This window comes from Grammomys surdaster, unplaced genomic scaffold (assembly GCF_004785775.1).
Source record: "Grammomys surdaster isolate TR1022 unplaced genomic scaffold, NIH_TR_1.0 372, whole genome shotgun sequence".
In the NCBI taxonomy this organism is placed as follows: Eukaryota; Metazoa; Chordata; class Mammalia; order Rodentia; family Muridae; genus Grammomys; species Grammomys surdaster.
Genome location: NW_021604791.1, coordinates 10,288,285 through 10,312,479, shown reverse-complemented (window position 1 = coordinate 10,312,479; position 24,195 = coordinate 10,288,285). Strand labels below are relative to the sequence as shown.

At 42.6% G+C, this 24,195-nt stretch overlaps 1 protein-coding gene across 1 annotated transcript; it reads left to right on the top strand.

The window, feature by feature from the left end:
• Positions 1–1,029: 1,029 nt before the first annotated feature.
• Nipal1 (NIPA like domain containing 1) lies at positions 1,030–23,697 on the top strand. Its single transcript, XM_028780759.1, has 6 exons — positions 1,030–1,126; positions 11,468–11,734; positions 13,547–13,603; positions 16,551–16,641; positions 19,369–19,529; positions 20,184–23,697. Exons 1-6 carry the CDS (start codon positions 1,081–1,083, stop codon positions 20,810–20,812), a joined length of 1,251 nt encoding a protein of 416 aa, XP_028636592.1. The 5' UTR covers positions 1,030–1,080; the 3' UTR covers positions 20,813–23,697.
• The last annotated feature ends 498 nt before the right edge of the window (positions 23,698–24,195 follow it).

Below are 24,195 nucleotides of genomic sequence, written 5' to 3'. Positions count from 1 at the left end.
CCGCGGAAAAAAGTATGCATCCTAGACTATTGACTAACTTGGATTTAAGTTTTGTCTCATAAGCCTAAAAACAAGAAAAGCAAGATGGATCTCTGCAGTGAAACTCTTAGGCAATAAAGTCACTAGCTGCACATGAATACCTAGAGCCGATGGGAGCACAGCGTTCAAGTGCCAGGGCGCAAAAGCACCCCACAAGCACGCACGCTCTTGCTCTCAGCTCTTCCTGCTGTGGGCTTCAGCAGGAAGTGTGACCAATTCTTGAAGTATAAATACCTCTTGGCTAAGTTACTTCACCACACCTGCAAACCTGAGTTAATAAATTGTGCTGTGCGACGTAATGAATCTATTCATGTACGTTATGTAGTGTGCTGCTAAAATATCATGAACTTCAGCGTGGGCAAAAGTCTTCTCAGTTTGGACATTGCTGATCCCTGAAAAGCTTCTTTCTTCCATGACTGGGCGTGGAGATAAGGCGGGCGGGTGGAGAGGGAGATGCCTGCTTGTTGAAAACAGGTAGGCACGGGTATTGTAAGACAAGGAAGACAACGGCGTGCATAAGGGAGCAGAAGCACCAAGCCTGTTTGAAAAAATCCCAGAATAAACTTTAGCACGGACTCAGAGCAGAACTCCAGCAGACCGCGCCTTGCCTCACAAAAGTCAGTGATGAAAACGTCCCACAGACGCCGGCCAGCACTCCGTCCGCTCCCGGACAGCCAGAAGGGGGCCTCAGGACAGCCTCTCCATCACTAAATTCCCCGGGTGGCTTCGGCAGCATCCGCGCTGTGACCTCATCGCTTCCTGGACAGGTGTTTCTGGACTAAGCACCTGTGCAGCTCCGGTTCCACCCTGCAGACACTGGCGACTTAAGGAACTCCAGCGGCGACAAGCAGTGGGCGGAAAATGAGTCTCAAACCACCCTGAAGCCCCACCTAGTCACTCTCATTGGCTGAGGCTGTCACGGGGGCGGAGACAGCGCACACCCTTCGCTGACTCCACTGCTCCGCCCGAACGAACGCGGGTCCCGGGACACTGGTGTGTGAGAAACTATTGCTAGCACGGAGGAAGCCCGGTCCCCAGGCCATGGGGGCACAGCTGAGGCTGCCACCCGGAGAGCCCTGCCACGAAGGTGAGTGTCAGCCCCGGCGGTGGGACACTTGGGTCACTTGGGTAGCTGGGAGCCCAGATGCTTGGTCTCGAGACACAACTAGTCTCGGGAAAAATGTGCGGATTCTCAAGGCGGTCTTCTAGTTAGTCATTTAGTATTCCAGTCGTCCAGTCGGCTGTCTCACCAACGGGACAGTAAATACTTAGCTGTGCCCGCTGCACTCCAGACTCTTTGGGGAAGCCCAAGTGGGAGCAGGACAGAGGTGACGCCCTCTTGGTCCCCGGGCCAGCCCAATGTTGATTACGTCGTACTGAGTGTGAGGCAGGGAAATTCGGGATGCTTGCTGAGGACAGATTCCAGGGTTTGATCTAGGAGGACGTTTCCTGGCTCAGCCTCAATTCCAGAGTACATGGTTCAAGTCACCTGCCGGGCAGAGGACGTACCAGGGATCTCGTGGGCTTCCCACGCCGCTCCCTGAACAGACTGTGTCAGAGTCCCACTCAGAGCTCGCTCAGGTATGACTTACTGGGCAATCTTTTGAGGAGGGTGACTCCTCCAACAGGGAACTGGGTGTGCCCTTTTGTAAATTCTTCCTCTGGGCCGGACTGGGATTACCAGCCCACACCTTGCCCTGTAAAATCCCTGGTCCCCGCCCCCTTGACCTTTGCCAGATGTTCACCACATCCACTGGCTTCCTGCAGTCTCCACACAGAAGGTCAGAGAGAACTGAATGAGAGTAAGGGGAAAGGTGGGACAATCTTGGGAAATGTGCATTGCAAATGAAATTATCGTTTTGTTTTCCACCAGTGTCAGGGCAAAGGTCATCTGAACCTACTTGCTTAACGAGTCAAAGAAGCTGTCTGGTAAGACAGGCGCCTTACAGTGGTTCCCAGTCTAATGCTAGGACAGTGTAGCTACGGCTTAGCTACGGCTTCCCATGTTGTAGAGACTCCCCAACCATAAAATGATTTCTTCGCTGCAACATAACTGTAATTTCGCTGCTGTTATGAATCATAATGCAAATATCTGCTATGTGACCCCTATAAATGGATCGTTTGAACCCCCAAAGGGGTCGAGAACCACAGATTGGGAACTACTGTTTCTGAAGTTTCTGGCAATATCCTTCATGTCTTTTCTTCTTGGCTTTTCCAGCTTAAAACTTAATGGGGTAGAAAGAAAAGGGGGGTGGGAAGAAGGAAGGGAGGAGACTCATTTAAACCCAGCTAGTGCCCGGCTTGTGGTGGCACACGCCTTTAATCTCAGCACTTGTGAGGCAGAGGCAGACGGATTTCTGAGTTTGAGGCCAACCTGATCTACAGAGTGAGTTCCAGGACAGCCAGGGCTACACAGAGAAACCCTGTCTCGAAAAACAAACAAACAAACAAACAAAAAAACCCAGCTAGTAAGAAAGGGGAGAGGCATGTAAAAGAAAATGCACAACAGTTCACAAACTCTCCCCAAATTGAGACTGGTGGTCCCTAAGGCAGCTGCATCTAGGGTTATTTCCTAGACAGTCATGTACTTAATGGCAATTGGTCCCTTTTCTAAATAATTCTGGAGCCACAGAGTCAGATCGGCACTAATGTACCCAGCCCTTGTTTGTTCAGGGATCTGTGAGCAGATTGCACCCACTCATTTGACCTCTGGATATTTTTTCTGCTTTGCTCACACATTTAGTAACTACAAGAACTATTGGAGCTCTGTGTCACCCAGTGATTAATTGTGCAGGAAGGTACTGGGAAGGATGGGAGAGGCTAATCTGTAATTTCAGTAGTAGGAGACTAGGTTTTAGCCCCAGAGATTCCGCTTGGTTCTCTTTCTTCCTTTCTAAAGTGGAAAGACATCTTCTTGTTGATAGAGTAGGTGGCACAGGGATACCTCAGGAAATCCACAAGGTGGACCCTGATGGGGCTTAAATGGATCTGCTTTTCACTGATTTGCTTGAGGTGATGAACAAGAATCCTGTGAGCCAAGCAGTGGCCGACGTCCTAGGAAAGGGCTGTCGTCATACCCTCAACGCTAGTCTGTTTACTACCCTGATGACAGGAAGTTCCCAAGAAGCAAATGATCTGATAGTGTACCTACAGCTGTGGCAGTCTTACACAGTTAATGTTAGAAGGTGTGGGTGGTCTGCAGATTGGGTGGCTCAGACCCTTTAGAGAATGTGTTAATCTACCTGAGACCAGAATGATGAGCTAATCATGGAGTCCGAGAACAAAGTAGTTTCATAAGACGCCCAAAAGGAAAAGTTACAGTAGTACTTTGATTTCGACTGTTAAAACCATGACTGAATACTTCAAAAGATCTCATAACCCCAAATTATCTCAAAATAAAAAGACAAACTTAAATACACATAAAGGGGTGGGTTTTTTTTAATTTGGTTTGATTACTATTTGCAAGTGTTCTAACAGAACTCAAATCAAGTTCAACAACCAAAAACAGCTTTTATTAGCAGTGAAAACATGACCCCGGGGATACAGAATGCAAGCATTGCAGCCATCACCTGGGACACTCCAACAGCACACACATTCTGTGTCAGAGGCTGTGGAGGTGATGTTATGATGAACTCAAGGACAGATATCCTGGGCTGCCAAAGGACGTTGATAAATTCTCATGTCTGAGGACCTCTTAGCTGACATGGGGTTCAAAATGCAAGCTTTAGGCAGAGAAGAAACAAAGGTTTTCAAAGTTTTATTTCATGGAGTGAGCCACTTTTCCAGACCATAGCTAGACAACAGAGGAAAATGCCTGTGATATTTAAAGTTGACCTTTTTCTATCTTCCTGACCTGAATGTCTTTGGTTTTAAGAAAAGAAATCAGGAGCTAGAGAGATGGCTCAGTGGTCAAGTGCACTGACCGTTCTTTCAGAGGACATGAACTTGATTACGGCATCCACAGGACAGTTCACACTCATCTCTAATTCCAGTTCCAGGGTACCTGACACCCTTTTCTGACCTCTGAGGGCATCAGGCATGCATGTGGTGCACAGACATACATGCAAGCAAAACACCCATATACATGAGACAAAAATAACTTTAGAAAAGTTTTAAGATGAGGCAATTGAGAAATCGTGACTCTGAGAATTGGCTGTACCCTTCTCTTCTGCTTCTATACTGATATATATGGTATAATCTTGAAAATTCAAAACATTTGTATAAAACATATCTGTTCACACTCCTGCATAGCTAAATTCTGTAGTTTTGGTTTCCATCTTTACAGATACAGAAAGTGAACCAGAGACTTTAATGCGGCTTCATAGTTAATGTTCAAATTAAACATGGCATTCTTTGGGCCTGTATTTCACCTGTAGGTGTATACGGTACTTTGGTGTGGCTGTATATGAAAGAGACCTGAAAGTTCAATCCAAGAAAATACAAGGAGCCGGGCGGTGGTGGCACACGCCTTTAATCCCAGCACTTGGGAGGCAGAGACAGGTGGATTTCTGAGTTCGAGGCCAGCCTGGTCTACAGAGTGAGTTCCAGGACAGCCAGAACTACACAGAGAAACCTTGTCTCGAAAAACCAAAAAAAAAAAAAAAAAAAAAAAAACACAAGGAAGGGGAGGTTGTCACCAGGAGCCCAACCCCGAGGCCATGCTGATTTCAGACTTCCAGTCTCCAGAGCTGCCAGAATTAACTGCTGCATCAAAGACTCAGGACTGACACAATGCCCCATCCACCCCATGGCCTCTGAGAGATGACACGTTTCTTAGAATTTGACACATCACTCTTTCAAAAAACACGTGTGATAGGCATTTCTCAAAATCCATGAAATGATGATAGTTTTTACTACTGAGACACTTTTTTTGGTTTTTCGAGACAGGGGTTCTCTGTGTAGCTCTGGCTGTCCTGGAACTCACTCTGTAGACCAGGTTGACCTCGAACTCAGAAATCTGCCTGCCTCTGCCTCCCAAGTGCTGGGATTAAAGGCGTGCACCACCACCGCCTCCAAGAGACACTTTAATCCTCATAAACCATAACTTTATCAAGTGCTCTGAAAGAGATTTCCTTCATGTCTTAAAACTACAACACAAGGTATTTGTTTCTAAGTCCTAAAAGATTTCTTGTGTGCCCAAATTAAGCACTATTTTAAAAATATCTCTCTAGTCCCCCCCAAAAAACAAAACAAAAACTAAAAGTTGTTCAGGAAACACTGTGGCATACGTTGTTGAGCCTAGTATTTAGTATGAACTATAAATGATTTTAAAAATTTAAAGTATGCATGCAAGGTTACTGGGATGTTTCTTAAGTTCTTTTCCTGAACTGTCATTTAAAATTGATTGTTTATTCATTTTAGGGTGTCTGTTTTGTTTTGTTTTGTGACAGGATCTCACTACATAGTTTTAGCTGGCTTGGAATTCACTGTGGACCAGGCTAACCTTGAACTTAAAGAGACTCACCAGCCCCTGCCCCCAGCACTGGATTCAGAATAAGCACCACCTTACCTGGCTTCCTATTTACTTTTTCCCCAAGAGGAAAAACTGAGTAACCTTTCTTACAGATGGTAAAGTGTGAAAACAGCGCTAGTTAATGGAAACACCAGGGCCAGCAGTCCTTTGACACTTTCTGCCACTCCCCACTCCTCCCTGCCACTCCTGCTCCACCCTGCTCCTCCCCACTCCTCCCAGCTCCTGCCTGCTCCCCCAGGCCCTTTAAAGAAAGAAGACCTTAAAGATAGGCCTTAAGTCAGCAGAGGTGGCACCTGCCTTTAACCCCAGCACGTGGGAGGCAGAGGCAGGCAGATCTCTGTAAGTTTGAGACTAGCCTGGTCCACAGAGTTTCAAGACATCCATGGCTACATGGAGAAACCCTGTAACCAACCAACCAACAACAAAAGATAATAGAGGGGTATAAACCAGCAGCATCTTCTCTCACCTCCATTTGGAAGCATTTTGTGGTTGCTTCATGGGCTGCTGTGGTGGGAGTTCTCCATTGCAATTCACTTGGTTTGGAAGTCCTGGGGATCAAACCTAAGACCTCCGCCCCTCCATGCCAGGCAATTACTGTGCCTCTGAGCCACACCCTTGGCCCTTAGTTCTGTCTGGTTATTTGAAATAATGAGCATTTCTGCATGAGAGAGTTTATACATACACTTGTCCACTGCAATGTCTAAATTTCTTTTGTTCTAGATTTGTTCTAATTTGTGTCTAACCCTTACTCTGTTCCAAATTAGCCTAAACAATTTATCCTTCTCCTTCTGCCTTCTCTGTTTATTCTAGCTTGCTGTGCTTTCCTTAAAATCATCTGCTCTGTTTGCCTGTCCTGTTGACCTATACCTCACCAGTCCGCAGGGGAGATGACTGCCTGTGAGCAAATAAGTAGCTAGCACAACACTTTGGGTGGTATGGGTTCAACAGCTGTTTTGTTGAGCAAATCCATAACCATATGGATACGCATATAACATAATGCTATAAAACAAACTGAGGAGAAGCATAATTGCTTGGGGGTACTAAATGGTGTCATTGGCTGAGAGGGAATTGAAAGTTTCTTCTGATTGTGACTGTGAAGAAACAGCTGTGTGAGCGGGCGGGCGTGTACTGTGCTCTGCCACTGAGCTACAACCTCAACCCAGGAGGAGGCTTTTCAGTGCCAAGAAGCAGCTCCCTGTGTGTGCCAACGCTGTAACAGACGAAATAATAGCCACTATAAAAGATGTGAGGTGAGGGGCAACTAACTTAAGACAACTACAAAAGAGACAGCCGGACCTAGTAAGGTTCTACAGAACAGAGGAAGCAGGACCATAGGTCTGGAGCCTGTGGATGAGGCAGATGGACTCGACTTTCTCTGAATATAAAGGAAAACTGGGTAGAGCTTTGGAATGATGACAGGATAGGGCTTGTTTGTTTTTTTTTGGGGGGGGGGTTATTTTGTTTTTTGTTTTTGTTTTGTTTTGTTTTGTTTTTTACCAGTCCATCCACCCACCGGATCTTGTGCCAACTGCTCTGTGACTACATCTTGTTCCACCTCCTTCCTGTCCTCCATCCCACTGACGACACAGTCCCTTTACCCCTCACACATACTTCTGCCTCAAATTTTGTCTTTTACATGCAACAGATATTTCTACCTAATCCTGTTTTCAAATTATGTTTATGTAATGTATATGTACATGTATATGTATGTAGCCTTTACTGCTTTTCTTGGCATTTAAACATATTACATGGTTCATTTCTCTAGCCCTTCCCCATTAGAATACAGGAGAGTTATGTTCACCACTGTGTGTGCTCATAACATTCGTGGCAGCTAAAAGACAATAAATATTTGGATGGATGAATGAAAGTGTAACTTGTGCTGTTTGAGGGATGAGTGAGACAAGAATATATATACAATGCAACAAAAGGTCAGAGGTGAACAAGTCTCAGAGCATGTTAAGTTTTAAAGTTTAGGGTTGGCAGGAATTGAGGCTTTATTTTAATTGGCATGGAAAACTACAGCAGAGTCAGTGAGACCAACCAAGGAAGGTGTGACCTGATCGACAGAGGCTCAAATCTGGTGAATGAATTGTGATGGACAGAAAGATCCCACTCAGACTTCCCATGTCTGCAGTGAGGCAGCACAACAAATCTGCCCACCTTATCATGGGGAGAGAGAAAGATGACAGAATGCTATAATGCCCCCTGAGGCAGGCACACCTCCATTGACCCAAAGACCCTCCCACCCCAACTAGACCCCACCTCTTGACCTTGCCACTACATCCTGGTAGTACCACCTGGGGATCAGGCCTTTCATGTATGCTTATGCATCCAAACTATACCAGGGAAAGAACCGTGTGCCAAACATGGAAGGGCTGAGACTTATCAACCACAGAAGACTAGATGGTGAGACAACTCAGTCTTCAATCTGGGAGTGCATTGCTGTGATTCTCTAATTACAATGAAGCTTTGCCCGATCACAGACTTCCCAGCAATCAGATAATCTGCCATAAACTGTACAATTAAATGATTCTCTATAGATGTGCGTAGCTTTGAGAGATGAAAGTGTTTTGCCTTTCTGTGAACGTTAAGACTTTACTGACTTTACGTATGTTACGTTTATCACTTTCTGAAGTAAAAAGACTGACTTGGGTTGCTTAGCTATACAATTCCCAGTTACCCAACTTTGGCACTGTTACAGCAAGGAAGTCACTTTTCTGTTTTGTTTTGTTTTGTTTTAGGTTTTTCCAAGACAGGGTTTCTCTGTGTAGCCCTGGCTGTCCTGGAACTCACTCTGTAGACCAGGCTGACCTCGAACTCAGAAATCTTCCTGCCTCTGCCTCCCAAGTGCTGGGATTAAAGGCGTGCGCCACCACTGCCTGGCTTTTTGTTTGTTTGTTTGTTTTGTTTTGTTTTGTTTAGAAATCACTTTTCTAAGGAGAGAAGTGTTAACGAGAATCCAGAATCAGCCTTACTTGTAAGGAGTAGTATTTTTTCTCCCTTTGGTTTTTCGAGACAGGGTTTCTCTTGATAGCCTGGGCTATCCTGGAACTCACTCTGTAGACCAGGCTGGCCTTGAACTCAGAAATCTGCCTGCCTCTGCCTCCCAAGTGCTGGGATTAAAGGCGTGCGCCACCACTGCCCGGTTAAGGAGTAGTATCTTGTTTGTTAAATCGAGTGATTTTTTTTTTTTAACAAAGTAGCACATATCTGCTATTTTCTACTTCATATTTAAAGAACAATAACACCAAAGAAGTTAAGCAAGCCCTCTGCTGGCAGAAATACAGCCTTGTATTCACTTTCAAAGTGACTGTCTAGTACAATCAATCTTTAAATGACTGTTACAGACTTTCAGTGTGGAGTAAGGTCTGGCTTCAAGTCCTTCAAATACTTTGCTTCTTGGGATCAAGAGACACTTTGATTAGAGATAGCTTTGGATCCTCTAAAACCCTCCTGGGTCTCTGCCCTCACAGTGTACCCTGACCTTCTCTTTTCCCAGTGCCCTGGGCCCCTCCAAACCCTCATTCTCCCTCCTCCGATCACAGCCTCTGTGGGCTTTCCTCCCTGAATACACTCCCAAAGCATAAATCAATTTAAGTTCTAAGGTCAATAACCAAGCAAGGTTTTTATTATTTCTCCTGCCATAAAACTCCCAGCCTTCATGTCAGTCCTGACAGAACGTGGAAAATGCAAACAAGATGATTCGTGTTCCCTTGGCACGACCGTCCCCCTGCCCCTAAAGTGGAGGAAATGGTTTTTTTGCTTCATCAGCTGCTTAGAAGGCATATTGTTTTTCTGGAATGAGGGCCACCCACCCTGACTTCAGAGATGAAGTTCTGGAATGGTTATGCTAACCTCATAGTGAAGGACAAGCATGCATTCATTGGGAAGTTGAGTTCAAAGTTTTCTCAGGAATGAATGTAATCAGATTGTAACTAGCAAAAAATGCCCAAGCTCTCTTTCCATTTGTCTGTTGTTGTTTCTTTAGTTGGCTGCTTTTGTTTTTTTGGTTTTTTCTTTTCTGCTGTCTCTTCCTGTAATTCAGACTGATCTCAAAATTGTGAGCTTAACTCCCAAATGCCTGGATTATATGCCTAGCTCATTTCTTGGGTTTAGATGAGATGTTCACAGGGAAAAGTAAGAATATTGTAGCTACCTCACTACTATGAGTGAGCATTCATGGTTGTTCTTTTAAAACAATATTGCAGGACATTTCTCTATTTTGTTTTATTCTGTTTTTCTTGGAAATCCCTTAAGTAATGTAATTCCCTTCGAATATTTAAAAGTCTTGACTCAGAATCAGTTCTACAGCTCTCAAGTAAAACCAATTCTTCTTTAAGTCACACAGAAAAATGAAATAGGAAATGTTTGAGATCAGTTTCTCAGTCATTTCAAGACTGAAAACTTTAAGATGGTTTCCTAATTGAGTTTTATAAATTATGATAGCTTCAGGATGCTTTTGGACAACGTGAAGATCCCCTTATGGGAAGTCTTCTCACTACGTGTTTAGAAGCTGTCAGTGATGTGTTGGCATAATGTAAGATCGGGGGATGTTAAATCAGAGTGCTGTTGTTTGTTTTAGTTTTTGGTTTTTCGAGACAGGGTTTCTCTGTGTAGCCCTGCCTGTCCTGGAACTCACTCGGTAGACCAGGCTGGCCTCAAACTCAGAAATCCTCCTGCCTCTGCCTCCCAAGTGCTGGGATTAAAGGCGTGTGCCACCACTGCCCTGCTTGTTTTAGTTTTGTTTTTACATTTTTTTCTTTTTTTTTTAATTTTGAGAATTTCCTATGCGAGTACTGGACTGAGAGTAGGTACCCTCTCCTCCCTCCAACTTCCCCTGCATCCCACACCATTCCTTATTAACTTCATGACCTGTTCAAATATTATTTTAGTTATTATACATATAAATGTATAAATACAGCCTGGTGGGTTCCCTTAGTATTGTTCATCTGGATATGTTTCCCAACTGATCGCTTGGGACTGGCTCTCCTTCCAAGAGGCTCTTTACCATGGTGGATTTGGGGTTTTCATGAATTCCATGATCTACCTTTGTCTGTTTTTTGTTTAGGATAAATGATGTTGGGACACTTTGCCTTTTAAAAAAGGAAATAAGATGAGAAAGTAGAAGATTTAGTCACAATGTCAGTTTCTTGGTTAGCTGTCCAGGTGGCAGTCTATCAGAAGTTTCTCATGGTGTGCGACATGTTTCTCTTTCATGTTTTAGAGTTTAGCCTAAAAATTCCAGTGCACAGAATGGGTCTGTTCTAGTAGTTTTGCATTCTTACTATAATCTTATTCTTTATAAAGCCTACTGATGTTTAATTCATTTTTCTACAAAATTCTGTTTATTCAGGAGCAAGTCAATTAGTTAAACTGAGAGACGATTTTCTTTGGGCTAAGCGGTATGCAAAATTAAAGTTTAATGCATTTTCTGGAATGCATAGTTCATACCCCATGAATGGGTCAGCTAAATTTCCTATAATAGGATAATTTATAGGACAGTGGCATGGCCATGGCCTTCTCCACCAGCCTGTCACAAACCCTGCTTTCTGTGAGACAGACTGATCATGGGGAATGAGGTGGGTGGGGGTGGGGGTGCCATGGTGAGCTGTAGAGCAGAAGGCAGACCTAAGCAAGCACTTCCGTTTCCAACGGGCTGCTTCCTTACTGAACCCAAGACTCATGTACTGCAAGGTCGCAGGGTTTATCAGAAGACTTTTGTGTGAATCCTCTCCTCTTTGAACAATGACAACTAAATAATCTTTATGTCATTTTAAGAATGTGGGAAAGCCGCATTGAAAGTGTCTGTTGGCCTGTGGACCACCTCTTAGGCGGGAGTTTCCTGTTTACAATAGAAATGTGTTTCCATTCACTCAGGTCCGTCTTCAGCAGACAGGAGTGAGTGTTCGCACAGCCCCCTCGCATTCTTACCATCCCCTTCTTTCTTTTTGCCAGGGTATGTGCTGTCGCTGGTCTGCTCCAACTCTTCCCGGGCTTCCTGTGAGATTACAAACGTGTCACAGCTGCTGGCTTACCCTATAGTCTACACGAACCTGAATTCCTCCAAAACCAACTTCAGCGTTTCAGCAAGTGTAGAAAACAAATACAGGCTGTATGTAGGCTTGGTATTGGCCATAAGTTCCAGCGTTTTTATTGGCTCAAGTTTCATACTCAAAAAGAAGGGTCTCTTGCAACTGGCCAACAAGGGAATTACCAGAGCAGGTAAGGAACACATCCAACGAAGTTTTCGCTAGTGCCCTTGAAATAGAGCACGCTCCCTTCTACCCTAAGAGCTTTTCCCTTGGCACAGAACTCTCTTCCCCCTACCCTTCGTCCAGCTGACTCATCCCTCTGAATCGTGCCATAGCCCACCACCCTAGAACGGTCTCCTTCTCCACTACCCTTCGGTTTCTCTCATTGAACCAGTTTCCTTCACTGCCTCTAAGATATTGCATGTTGCATGTATTGTTTAGTCAGCACATTTTACTGATAGTAGACTCATAAACCATGCACCTACAGTATTTGGCACCCACCAAATATTTGCTGAGTCAACGAACAGATAATGGTGGAATCCCGATATGTAGAGTGGCATTTCAGACTCTGAGTAGCCTGTCTGACTGGATTCATGTTCATTTTGATAAGTATCGTAGCTTAAGAAACTCATACATTTTCCTAGGTCAAAATGGGAAAATAAATGGCTACAAATGTAAACAAGTTTCTAAATGAATAATGGGAGAGAAGATTTGCTCCATCAGAAAATATACTATAGTGTGGTCTTAAATGAAAACAATTTGGTACTGGAATTTAAATAAAAAGGGATTGTTGAAGATGTATGAGTGGGAGATTACACACAGCAGCTAATATGTTATTCTTCAAAGCAGTGAAGAAAAGTGAATTCATAAATTAAAAGTGTTGAGACAACTGGGGAAAAGTAGAGGGAAAACCAGTGACCATTCTGCAAAATACATGCCAGACTGAACTTGAAATAAAGTCTTAAGCATAAATCTGTCATGTGTAAAGGAAGAAGATATTCTATGTAATTTAAGAGATTCTCTGAATGGATGCATAAAATAAGTCATACACAGACATCCTCTTTGGAAATAACTTACTGAAACTAAGTAATTAGATCATCTTGGTGGTGAGGAGAGCTATGAAATATAGGACACAGTGTTATAGAATTCCTAATATATAAAGAACAATTGCAGGCAATAAGAAAACACCCTGGCATAATGGCAAAGCACGGGAGAGGTACAGACATCCGGTGTGATGGCTGCTGTTTAGTCATTTGTAAATTTCATAAGGAGAAAATACTAAGGAAGGAAAATAAACTACCTTGCAAGATCATCTTTTATTGCTTTTGTGTCCTGCTTAGTTTAGTTATAACAAAACCATCAAGGTGAGAGTCAGGTAGTTACGTGCGTTAGGACTGAGAAAATTCCATTCTCTATAGCCAACATGTTAGCAGTGACTCGGGTCACAGGTCACAGGTAGTTCACAGAGAGATGACCCTAGGCAGCTTCAGAAAAGCTGCTTGTCCTCTTCAGTATGTCAGAGTGAAAGATAAGCAGGGTCCACCTGTCTGATGCTTGCCCAGAATTTAATTGGCTCTTCCAAAGTCCCAGAGGCTCCGTATTAGCTATCTTCTTCCCACTAGGACCAGCGTCAGCTGCAAGCTATGGTTTAGGTTTTAACTTTTTTTTAACTACGACTGAAAACAAATTTAGAGTTTATAAAGCCCTATGTCTGTACTGCCAACTGACATCGTCAGAGAACCTGGTGATCAAGTAAAAACTTCACACAAGTCAAAGGAACTTTCCATAAACATCATGGAAGTCAAAGGTAGCAGAAAGCTCGAAAAGACCTTGGGAAGGACTGAGAGTGTATCCTCACTCAGAGAAGACTCTTGCCGAGTTAGGTGACCAGAAGCCTTGCCTTTTCCCACATGCTCAGCACCTTTCTGGGGAGTCAGGGCTTCTTCCCTCATCTCCTGAGGTGAAAGCCTGACTCTTGTTTTTTTTTTTTGCTATTTCCCAGGGCAAGGTGGACATTCTTACCTCAAGGAATGGTTGTGGTGGGCAGGACTGCTGTCAAGTAAGTATGAAGCTCATGAGTTCTCATGCTCAGTAATTTCCCTCCTCTGGAGGATGGACCTCTGTTGGAAAAGGATTGGTGACTTGGCATATTATATCCATTTACTGCCAAAGAGGTTATTTCACTCTTTTTGACAGAGCCTGCTCTGTGCTTTCACAGAATGCTATTGAAGACGTTTGTGTTTTCAATATTATATTTTATATCACAAACTTCTCCTGTTTTCCCCGGGTGAATTGAGAAACATCTTCCCTCCTGGATCTTCTGAGTTCTTTGTTCCTCGTTTATTTATTTATTATTTATATTTTGTGTCGTATGAGTGTTTTGCCTGTGTGGCTATCTGTGTACCCTGTGCATGTAGTGCATGAGGAAGCCGGAAGGGGACATCCAATGGAGAACTGGAGTTACAGACTGGGTGAGCCACCCTGTGGGTGCTGGAATTGAACCTGGGTCCTCTGGAGGAGCAGCCAGTGCTCTAAACTGTGAGCCGTCTCTCCAGCTCCTCTTCTGAGTTCTTACTTGACTTGTTTTGGCTATCCTGACTGAACATTCTCTTGTAAATGGGTGTGTCTTCCTTATGAGGACCAAGTGTAGATAAATTTTAAAAAAACGATTATTTGGATATTGATACCAGAGTAAAGTTGTAACATTTGTTCATCCACATTGTTACATTGTTATCACCAGGCAGGTAGATCAGCATCCCCTGATAGCAATCCCTTCTCACAGGCTGAAAGAAGTTGTCATAGCTTTCGAGTAGGTCTTAGCTGCTTTGAGATAGAAGAGTTTATCAGGACTCTCTTCCTCCCACACTAAGTTTAAGGATAAAAACAGACCTCTCAGGCTTGAAGCACTTCCAAAATACTAATACCATGTCCTTCTGGGAGGCCGGCTGTCTGCTTTGCCACTCTCCCTGACTTCCCCACCTCCCTCTCTTACCTCCCACAAACTTGCTTCAATGTCAAGTCAGAGTCTTCCAAAGGCAGGACATCATAAGGTAGCTTCATGTGGCTCACAGCTCAGCTCTCTCTGTACCCTGAACCCTAAAGTCCTCCTGTTTTCCAAAAACAATTAACTTATTCCAGCATTGAAGAAATCCTATTAGAAGTCAAAACCCGGGGGCTGGAGAGATGGCTGGACAGTTAAGATCACTTGCTGTTCTTGCAGACTGAGTCCCAGCACACGCCAGCTCACAACCGTCTATAACTCCAGTTCCAGGGGATCAAATACCTTCTTCTGAGCCTCACAGGCACCATGTGCACAGACATACGTATGAACACACCCCTCATACACACAAAATAAAGAACTCGTTTTTTTTTTTAATTTTTAAAAAGAAACAGCCCAAGTCCCTTTTCCCTAATAAATGTTGGAAACTAAAAAGGTCGATATTTAAATTTGTAGAGCCCTTTCTGTTTTTAAGGTGTTTTCATATCCATTGGCTGAGTAAAAGTTGACTGGACTACCCTAGGAAGGTTCCAGTAGAGATGACCTGACTGATTCTCTTACTCTGTGTCCGTGTCTTCCTTGCATCTCCTCAGCCTTCCTTCATGCTTTCAAAGGAAACTACAGGGGCTGGAGAGATGCCTCAATAGTTAAGATCACTTGATGCTCTTGCAGAGGATCTGAGTTCACATCCCAGCACCTACACAGAGGCTCACAACTATCCGCAATTCTAGTTCCAGGGCATCATGACCGTCTCTTCTAACTTCCATAGGCTCCAGACACCCACAAAATGTGCAGATATGCATACATGCCAACACTTGCATACATGGAGTAAAAAATAAATCTTAAAATGAAAATCTAAGGAGAAAATTGTGTGGCTATGTTTACAATGCCATGTAAACTAAGCAAACAAGCTTGTGATAGTTTGGGTAAGAACATACATTGGGGTTCTTTCTGGCTATTAGCATGTAAAGTTAATATTTGCATAGAACAACATCTATAAAATTAGAAACCATCTCAATATAATAATTATAATATAATTAATATAATATTTATAATATAATTATATTTATAATTTATATTAATATTATATTTATAATATAATATAAAATTTAATAATATAATATTTGAATATAAAGGCACCAAAAGAAACTGAATAGTCTGGAAAGGGCACCATGACTTTTTTTTTTTATGAGAGCAGTCTCCTAATTGCTCTGTAAATTTAGATCTGTCTTTACGGTGTTCTAATGCTGGGTATTCAAAGAAAAGGGATATACTCTTCTGTTTCCTCTCTCCGCTATGTGTTTGCGTGTTGCAGTTGGACAGCATTGAATATTACAGTCTCTGGAGAAGTATCCCCCTGCAGTCTCTGAGAATAAGCTAGCTTTCACACAAAAGCTAGCTCTTGGGGGAGTTTCCTTCCCTCTGAAAGTTATTTGCAATGTAGTACTTGGTGTGGATCTCAAGTTTCTCAGAGAAGATTACATTTAGACATCTATTCTTAGGACTTTGAAGCAGCTCCTTGGCTCTTCTTGGGCTCCTGAGACACCATCACTTGCCTGTAGGTCATCTCCAATTCGGAGATTCCAGCCGTGGGCCTGTGGCGGGAATTCCTTACAAACCCTCTCATTTTATAAGATGCCGATATTGTCACTGTGGTTAAATTGCAAGTGGAGTCGTTTCCAACCTATTCCAAAGCTACCTCTAGTAGAATCCATTCGACTGATCAAATATGTTTACAACATCTTAGTGGCTCAAGTCTCCATCAAAACCCCATATCACACATTTGTCCATCAGCACTGTTACATTGTTACCACCAGGCAGGTAGATCAGCATCCCCTGATAGCAATCCTTTCTCACAGGCTGCAAGAAGTAATTTGTCAAAGTCAATGCTTTCCGGTAGGTCTTAGCCACTTTGAGATAGAAGTCTGCTGATAGCATGAGCCATTTGCTTATTTTTTTTCTGATGCAGCTACAATCCCATGTGCTCATATTTCTGCTTGCTTTCCAGTGGGAGCTGGAGAGGCTGCGAACTTCGCTGCTTATGCCTTCGCACCCGCCACCTTGGTCACTCCGCTGGGGGCTCTGAGCGTTCTCATAAGGTAAGAGAACAACAGAGAGATTGATTTCTGAGGCTAGTTCACTATTGCCGGCAGCCTTAAACCATGAGAAATCACAGCACAAAGAATAACAATGCAATCTGAGCTCACAAAGCCCAGACAGCCCCAAATAATGTCTGGGACTCCTGAAATCTTAGAGGCGAGCCATTTATAACATAGGCATAAGGGTCTGTTTCTTGGGCTAGGAAATCACTTACATGCAGAAGGTCTTGGGTTCAACCCCCAACAAAGATAAAATCTAATCTTGTCTCTAAAAAGTTACAAAAATAACTTAAGAAAGCTACAAAAAATAACAATAGAAATAGAAACTACATTGTTGTTAATACAAAACCAAGAAACCAAAGAGCAACACTCCCCCCCCCCTCCAAAAAACCCCTATGGGACAAGAGCACTTGTGTCACTGCTCACAAGTACTCACAAGGTACTTGCAATTTATGTTTGTGACGATTCAGTGAAGCCTAGCCAGAGTGTGTGTCTGTTTTAAACCTTTCATCTGAGTAAACTTCTCTGAATCTTTCTTGTTGCCATAGTGATTAATGGCTACGGCCATCAGAAGACTTTAAAAGGCATAGTGTTGAAGCTACATTTCAACTCTTGCAAAAATTCCATACCCCTGTAGTAGGAGTCCCTGTTTTATAGTATGTGGATGTCCTAGTTTGATTTTTGTTACTTTAATAAACAGCATTACCAAGATCAACCTAGGAGTAGAAAGGGTACACACATACCACACACACACACACACACACACACACACACCACACACACACACACACACACACACACACACATGCATGTGCACACCATTGAGGGAGGCTAGGGATGAAGCTCAAGGCAGAAACTGAAACTGAAACTATGGAGAGACACTGCTTACTGGGTTGCTCCCCCCAGCTTACTCGGCTTGTTTTCTTATACAATCCAGGAGCACCTCCCTGTCCTGGGTTGTAACACTCCTAGTGGACTGACCCCTCCCACACACCATCATTCATTAACCAAGAAAATGCCCACGGGTTAGTCTGAAGGAGGCAACTCCTCAATTGAGGGTCCATATCCCCAGGTGACTAGTTTGTGTCAAAACCAACCAGCACAGTGGATCTGGCTTTATTTTGAGTTGGTTTGTATTGTGATTCGAGTGAACGTGTTTGATGAGCCGTGAACTCTGTGTGGCCTGGCTACCATGGCATTGCCTTTGTCTTTTCAGAGTCTATAAAGTATATGTATCTAGTAGAAAGCTTCTGCCTAGGTCTCCCCACTTCTCCTTTCTGTCTTTATAGAATAGAGAGAACCTAATGAGTTTTCACTGGGACTGCAGTCCCACAAGTGACCACTAGAGGACAACTCTGAAAAAGCACCTGCTAAAAAGTCTTGGGAGTCAAATGGCATCATAAATTGAAACTAGCAAAGAAGTAGCCTGGCGGGCTGGAACCACAGCCATCCTCTTGATGTAGCAGCAGGATGTCCTACTCTGGTGCCCACGGAGGTGCCAACCTTGAGCATTTTAAAAGCCAATCGTGAAACACAAAGCATTGGTAACTTTCAATAGGCAGAAATATCCAGGTGGAGTTTTCTATTTGACAGTCTGCATGGTTGAACAGGTCTGTGATAGTTACATATCAACTCTGCTATCTAGGTACATATCACTCGTGTGTGCGTGCATGCATGCATGCATTCGTTCGTGTGTGTGTGTGTGTGTGTGTGTGTGTGTGTGTGTGTGTGTAATGAATGCCAAAGGGCAGCCTCAGGTGTCATTCCCCAGACACTGAACACCCTTTTATGTTGATACAGAATCTCTCACTGAGCTGGAGATTCACACATAAGCTAGGCTAGCTGGACAGGAAGCCTCTGGGACTCTTTAATCTCCACCTCCCCAGCACTGTGGTTTTTAAACTATGCACAACCACACTGGCTTTTTTACGAGGGTCCTAGTCATGAAACTCAGGCATTGCTCCTTTTGCTGCACTGAATGACCCATCTCCCCAGCCTAGGGCCTGTGTCTTTACAACATCCATGGTCGGCTGTATTCTAAATGGATAGATTGAACACCCCTAATTCAAAACTCACAAAGCCAAAGCACTCCCAAATTTGAACCATTTGAGCTTGCTTAGGATCCCATAAGTGAAAAATTCCTTATATGACCTCATGTGACAGACTTCCTTACATGACCTCATGTGACAGACTTGCATGACAACATGACCCCATCAAACATCTTGTGTAAGATTGTCCTCAGATGAGTTCGTCAAGTTTACTTGAAGCATACATAAATCTTCTATTTAAGCTCAGGTCCCTAAAAGATCCCATATATGCAAATAAGCCACACTCCAAAACACGTCCAATCAAGGCATTTGAGGAGCCAAGCATTTCAAAGAAGGGATTGCTCAGTTTTAGCAGTGAGCTATAAAATAGCTTTCATTTGAGTTACTTTACAGGAGATAAGGTGATAGGAAGCTAATTAAGCTCTAATTAATCTAATTAAGAGGTAACGGGAGTGTCTGTAGCATAACATGTCTATAATATCTCCTCCTGGGGCATAAAAGGGGTAAGATATAAATACATAACCATCATTTCTGAACAATTTTGGGCGTTTTGGTATCACATAGCATATTCTAGTCAGCTCTGTGGGGTACAGAGCAACCCACACTGCAACCTCTAAGCTGCTACAGCATCAGAAGGTAATTGAACAGCCAGTGATTCTGTTTCTTTCTCTCTCGACAGTGCAATATTGTCTTCCTATTTTTTAAATGAGCACTTGAACATTCACGGGAAAATAGGCTGTATATTAAGCCTATTGGGGTCAACTGTGATGGTTATCCACGCCCCGCAAGAGGGAGAAGTCACATCCTTGCATGAAATGGAAATGAAATTGAGAGATCCAGGTCAGTGATTCAGCCTTAAAACAAAACAAACAAAAAAAAAGGAAGAAAGAAAAAACACTGAAGTTGTATGTATGCGTTTGGTTTGGTCTGGTCTGGTCTGGTCTGGTCTGGTTTGGTTTATTGAGATAATACCTCACTATATAAACCAGGATGGCCCTGAACTTACAGTCCTCATTGCCAGTCTCGAGTGCTGACATTTCCAACATGCTTCACCATGCCTGTCACCAGAGGATATTTGTGGTGACACTGAAGGTATCCTACAAGCCTGCTGTGGATTGTAAACTGCAGTGGGATTAAATTCTCCAAGAAGTAACCATTTATTTGGGGGTTTGTGTGTCCTTGCTTCACACTAACAAGAGGTGAGGCAAGTGGAGATGGAAGATTTATAACGAACCCATATCCCTTCCCCTTATCCTTTAAGTAAACATATAAAACACTATATCTGCCAGGCCTAGCAGGGTTATTGTCCAGACTCAAATAATATGTTTGTGAAGTGCTCTATGAAATCACTAAGGAGCAGAATGATGCTTATTTGCTCTCAGTTGTTCTAAAATCCTGTGTTTTTAAATTTGTGACTAACAGTATCTCGGTAAGGTGTGGTCCTGTTAGCATCTCCTGAGTCTTAATTCTTTCTTTGCCCTCCTAACCTGACAGGGTTCATTTCCTTTGCGGTGATCATCTCTGTGATCTCACTGGTGCTGATTTTGATTGTGGCCCCCAAGAAAGGACAGACTAATATATTGGTCTACATCGCAATCTGTTCTTTGATCGGAGCGTTTTCCGTTTCTTCTGTCAAAGGCTTGGGAATCGCCATTAAGGAACTGCTGGAAAGGAAGCCTGTTTACAAGGACCCCCTGTTCTTCATCCTGTTGGCCGTGCTTGCGCTTTCAGTAACGACCCAGATTAACTATCTCAACAAGGCCCTGGACACTTTCAACACGTCTCTGGTGACTCCCATTTATTATGTCTTCTTCACGTCCATGGTGGTGACCTGTTCTGCCATCTTGTTCCAGGAGTGGTATGGCATGAAAGCTGGAGATGTCATTGGTACCCTGAGTGGGTTCTTCACCATCATCAATGGCATCTTCCTCCTGCATGCTTTTAAAAACACCACCATCACCTGGAGTGAGCTCATGTCTACTGCTAAGAAAGAAGTCCTTTCTCCAAATGGCAGTCAGAGCAGTTATGTTTTACTAGAGAATGCAGACTTCTCAGCCTCAGGGTATGATGATGACATCACCCTGTTTAGCAGGACTGATAACCAAAGTATCCATAAACTTTGAACTTCAACCAAGATACCCGAAGAGAAATAATACTTGCTCTCGGAAGGTCTGTTTGTGTGTTAGCATGTATAACACTGTACACATCCTCAGGATGGGAGGCCAAGTGAAAAGCTCTTTGCTCTATAGAGCCTCCAAATTGGAAAATCAAGTTTAATCTTCCTCTAGAAGATTTGTGTCCTTCTTTTATGTTTTCAGAACCACCAAGACAGACACCGAGCTCAACAGAAGTCAAAGGTGTACGTTTGTCTCAGAATAATTCTTCTGGTTGATAGATTTGCCAGGAGGTGCTTCATCCCTGCCTGGTCTTGGACTCAGGGTGACTCACAGATCTGTTAACTGTCTTCTGACTGAGCAGAATCTTGGACGCCGTTGTCCCATGACTCATAATCTCATGCTATCAAACTAAGAAACGGGAACACTGGTGTATTGACCTCTGGTCTGCACTACACAGCGGATAGGCAAAATGTTAAAGAACATACTGAACTAAAAAGTTTATGACACATATTTTTCTTTTATTTTTCCCAAGCACACACACATGATTATGTCAGAGAATCTATTATGGACATAGGTAATGTAAGCAAAACATGTTTTCTGGAAATCCCAAGTGACTTTTGCTTTGCAATGACTTCCAACAACCATTTTGTTCCTTTTTCCTTTTCTTTTTCTTTTTTTTCTCTTCTTCTCTCTCTCTCTCTCTCTCTCTCTCTCTCTCTCTCTCTCTCTCTCTCTCTCTCTCTGTTATAGGTGGGATGTTTTCTATCGGCTTGTTTTCTCATTTGTTTATTTTTCAGACATGCTCTTGCTATGTGACCCAAGCTGACCTCGAGTTCAGCATTCCTTTGCTTCTATCTCCTGAGTGCTTGAGTTAAAGGTGGTACAGCTGCTTTTTGAAAAACTACTGTTCCATAAATTTCTTCTTGTTGACATAGAGGTATTGTAAAAACAATCACTATGCAATGTGAAGTTCATAGCATGCTTCTATTTTTCTCAAAGGTCTTATCCCTAAAAGATGGGTCATCCAAAACTGAGAACTAACAGATTCCTTGTACAATCTTAATGTCCTTTTAAAACTTGCTATTTTCACCTTAATAAGGAAATTATAAACACTTTCTAACTTTTCAGAATGGGCACAGCCTACTGTTGTTTGCAATGACAGAGGCCGGGTTTTTTTCTGTTGAATTCCTTATGACCTTACTTTCCAATTCAGATCATCGATAAGTGTGTAGGGAGAGAGAAAGTCCCTTAAAAACAAACAAACAAACAAACAAACAAACAAAAAACTCTGAAGTCATGCTACAGGAAGAATCATTTGCTCATTAAAATTTTGCATTTGACTTCTCTGACTCATTCTACACTCATGCTCTTAGAATCTTCAACAAGAGTAACTGTTGAGTGCAGCTAACTGTACTGTGTGTTTGGGAGAGCTGATAATCCATGGGCATCCCGTGACTTGATACCTCAAGGCAAATACATGTTTACTTTCTGTCACTGACTCACTTTGAGTAGCAGATGTAGAAGCTGTGAACACACGTTTGTAGAAAATTATCTTCTGAAAGGGTAGTATGTTTGAAACCTGTACTAATTCTTTTGCCAATTCCCCTTGTGGCTTTGACTCCACTGGGTTCCCCCAGGGTCTCCTCTTGGTGAGGATATCAGTCATCTTTCTTGACATCTTTCCTCATTGCGGCCATTCTCCATTCTAGTGATCTTAACTTTTAGACATTTATTAAATGTCACTTGTTACTTGACACCTTAGCTGTCAAGTTTTGCCCTTCATACATTGTTCACAGGTCAAAGGTTCCTGCAACATAAGAATCCATGTGTCTTGGGTTAGAAAATGAATTGGTGTTGACATATACGCCCAGGAGAGAGACTGAGAGATTTAATCAGTTGTCATATATGAAGAAACAATAAAAAATGGCAAATATTTGCAAATCTCTGGAAAGATTGCTGGTGAGAATATGCATTTAAAAAATTTAAATGTTACTATAGATCTAATACCACAGCTGAATCTCTCTCGAGTAGGAAGATACTGCTCAAGAAAGAGTAAACTACTGTGTCCCTCTATGACATTCGGAACTGCTGTCTCTTACTCGTGTGCATTTGAATGTGTATCCTTGTCATCTTATAGACATGAGTTATTTGGTGGGTGTCAATGTATATGTAAAGAAAATGGTTTTGCCTTTTGAATTATAACTTCACTATTAGGTCAATGGTTAATCATTCTATTTTTCGTCCAGAGTAAAAGATGTTCATAAAATTCAAACATTGGATTAAGTTAACACTTATTTCTTTAAAAAAACAAAGGAAGAAAATGCTATTTAACATACATGGAAAGCTTCTTATTCTGTGCCCAGTAAATAGTAGGCAATTCACTAAAGTTGATTCTCACTGAACCTGAGTTCTAATCCTTGTTCTTACAAGAAAGAGGAGGACCACTGAGCACAAGTTTGTGTGAATTCTTCATCGTTCCTCAGTTTCAGTCACGTTATTCATTTTCGACAATCCGAGTAAAGGCAAATTCAGCATTGTCCACTCTCCATCACAATACAGGACCATTCCAACAAAAATATTTTCCCTAGAGAGGGGGAATGTAGCTCAGTGTTCCCTCGGCATGCACACAGGCACTGGGTTTGATTCTCAGTGTGAGGGGGTAAATAATAAAACCAGTGAAACCAAACTAAATGTCACCTTCACCTTCAAAAGCTTTGGAGGTACGAGGGAGGGGGGAGAAGGGTCATGAATATGTTGAATGTTCTCAAATACTTTTGATAAACTGTTTATAAGAGTTTATATTTTTCAAATGTTTATAAGTACTATTCATTTTGGATAGTTTATACATCTGTAATGTTTCTGTATATTTCCAATAAAATAATATTGTTTTATTGTGCCTTTTGGTACTGAGTTTATAGGCATTTAAGAATTGTTTCTATTTTGTTTTGAGAGTTAAAGTTGTGAAGTTTAGGGGGCAACACTGCACAGGGACTCACATTGCCTTTTCTTTACAATGGAAATCCATTTTGGGAAGGCTCCCTCTAATCCATCTGCTGTGGAACAGACTTGGCACCTGAACAAAAGAAAATGTCTTATCCTTCAGAAATTTGATTAAACAGAACAGAAAGTTCAAAGTAGCTAGTATAATGAAATCTCCTTCCACTCAATAGCTTAAAAGAAAAAAAGGACAGCTGTTTGTCACTATCTATGAGAGCTCCAGGTGCCCCTATGCTCAAGTCCCTTACATAAGATGGCACAGTCCTTACCTACACACTATCTGGATACATTTACATCTCCAGTCTCCAGAGAGCTGACAATGTTACAATACTGTTACAGACTCAAACCCCATTCATTGTTTCTAATTCAAATAAGGGAATGGTTTAAGGGAC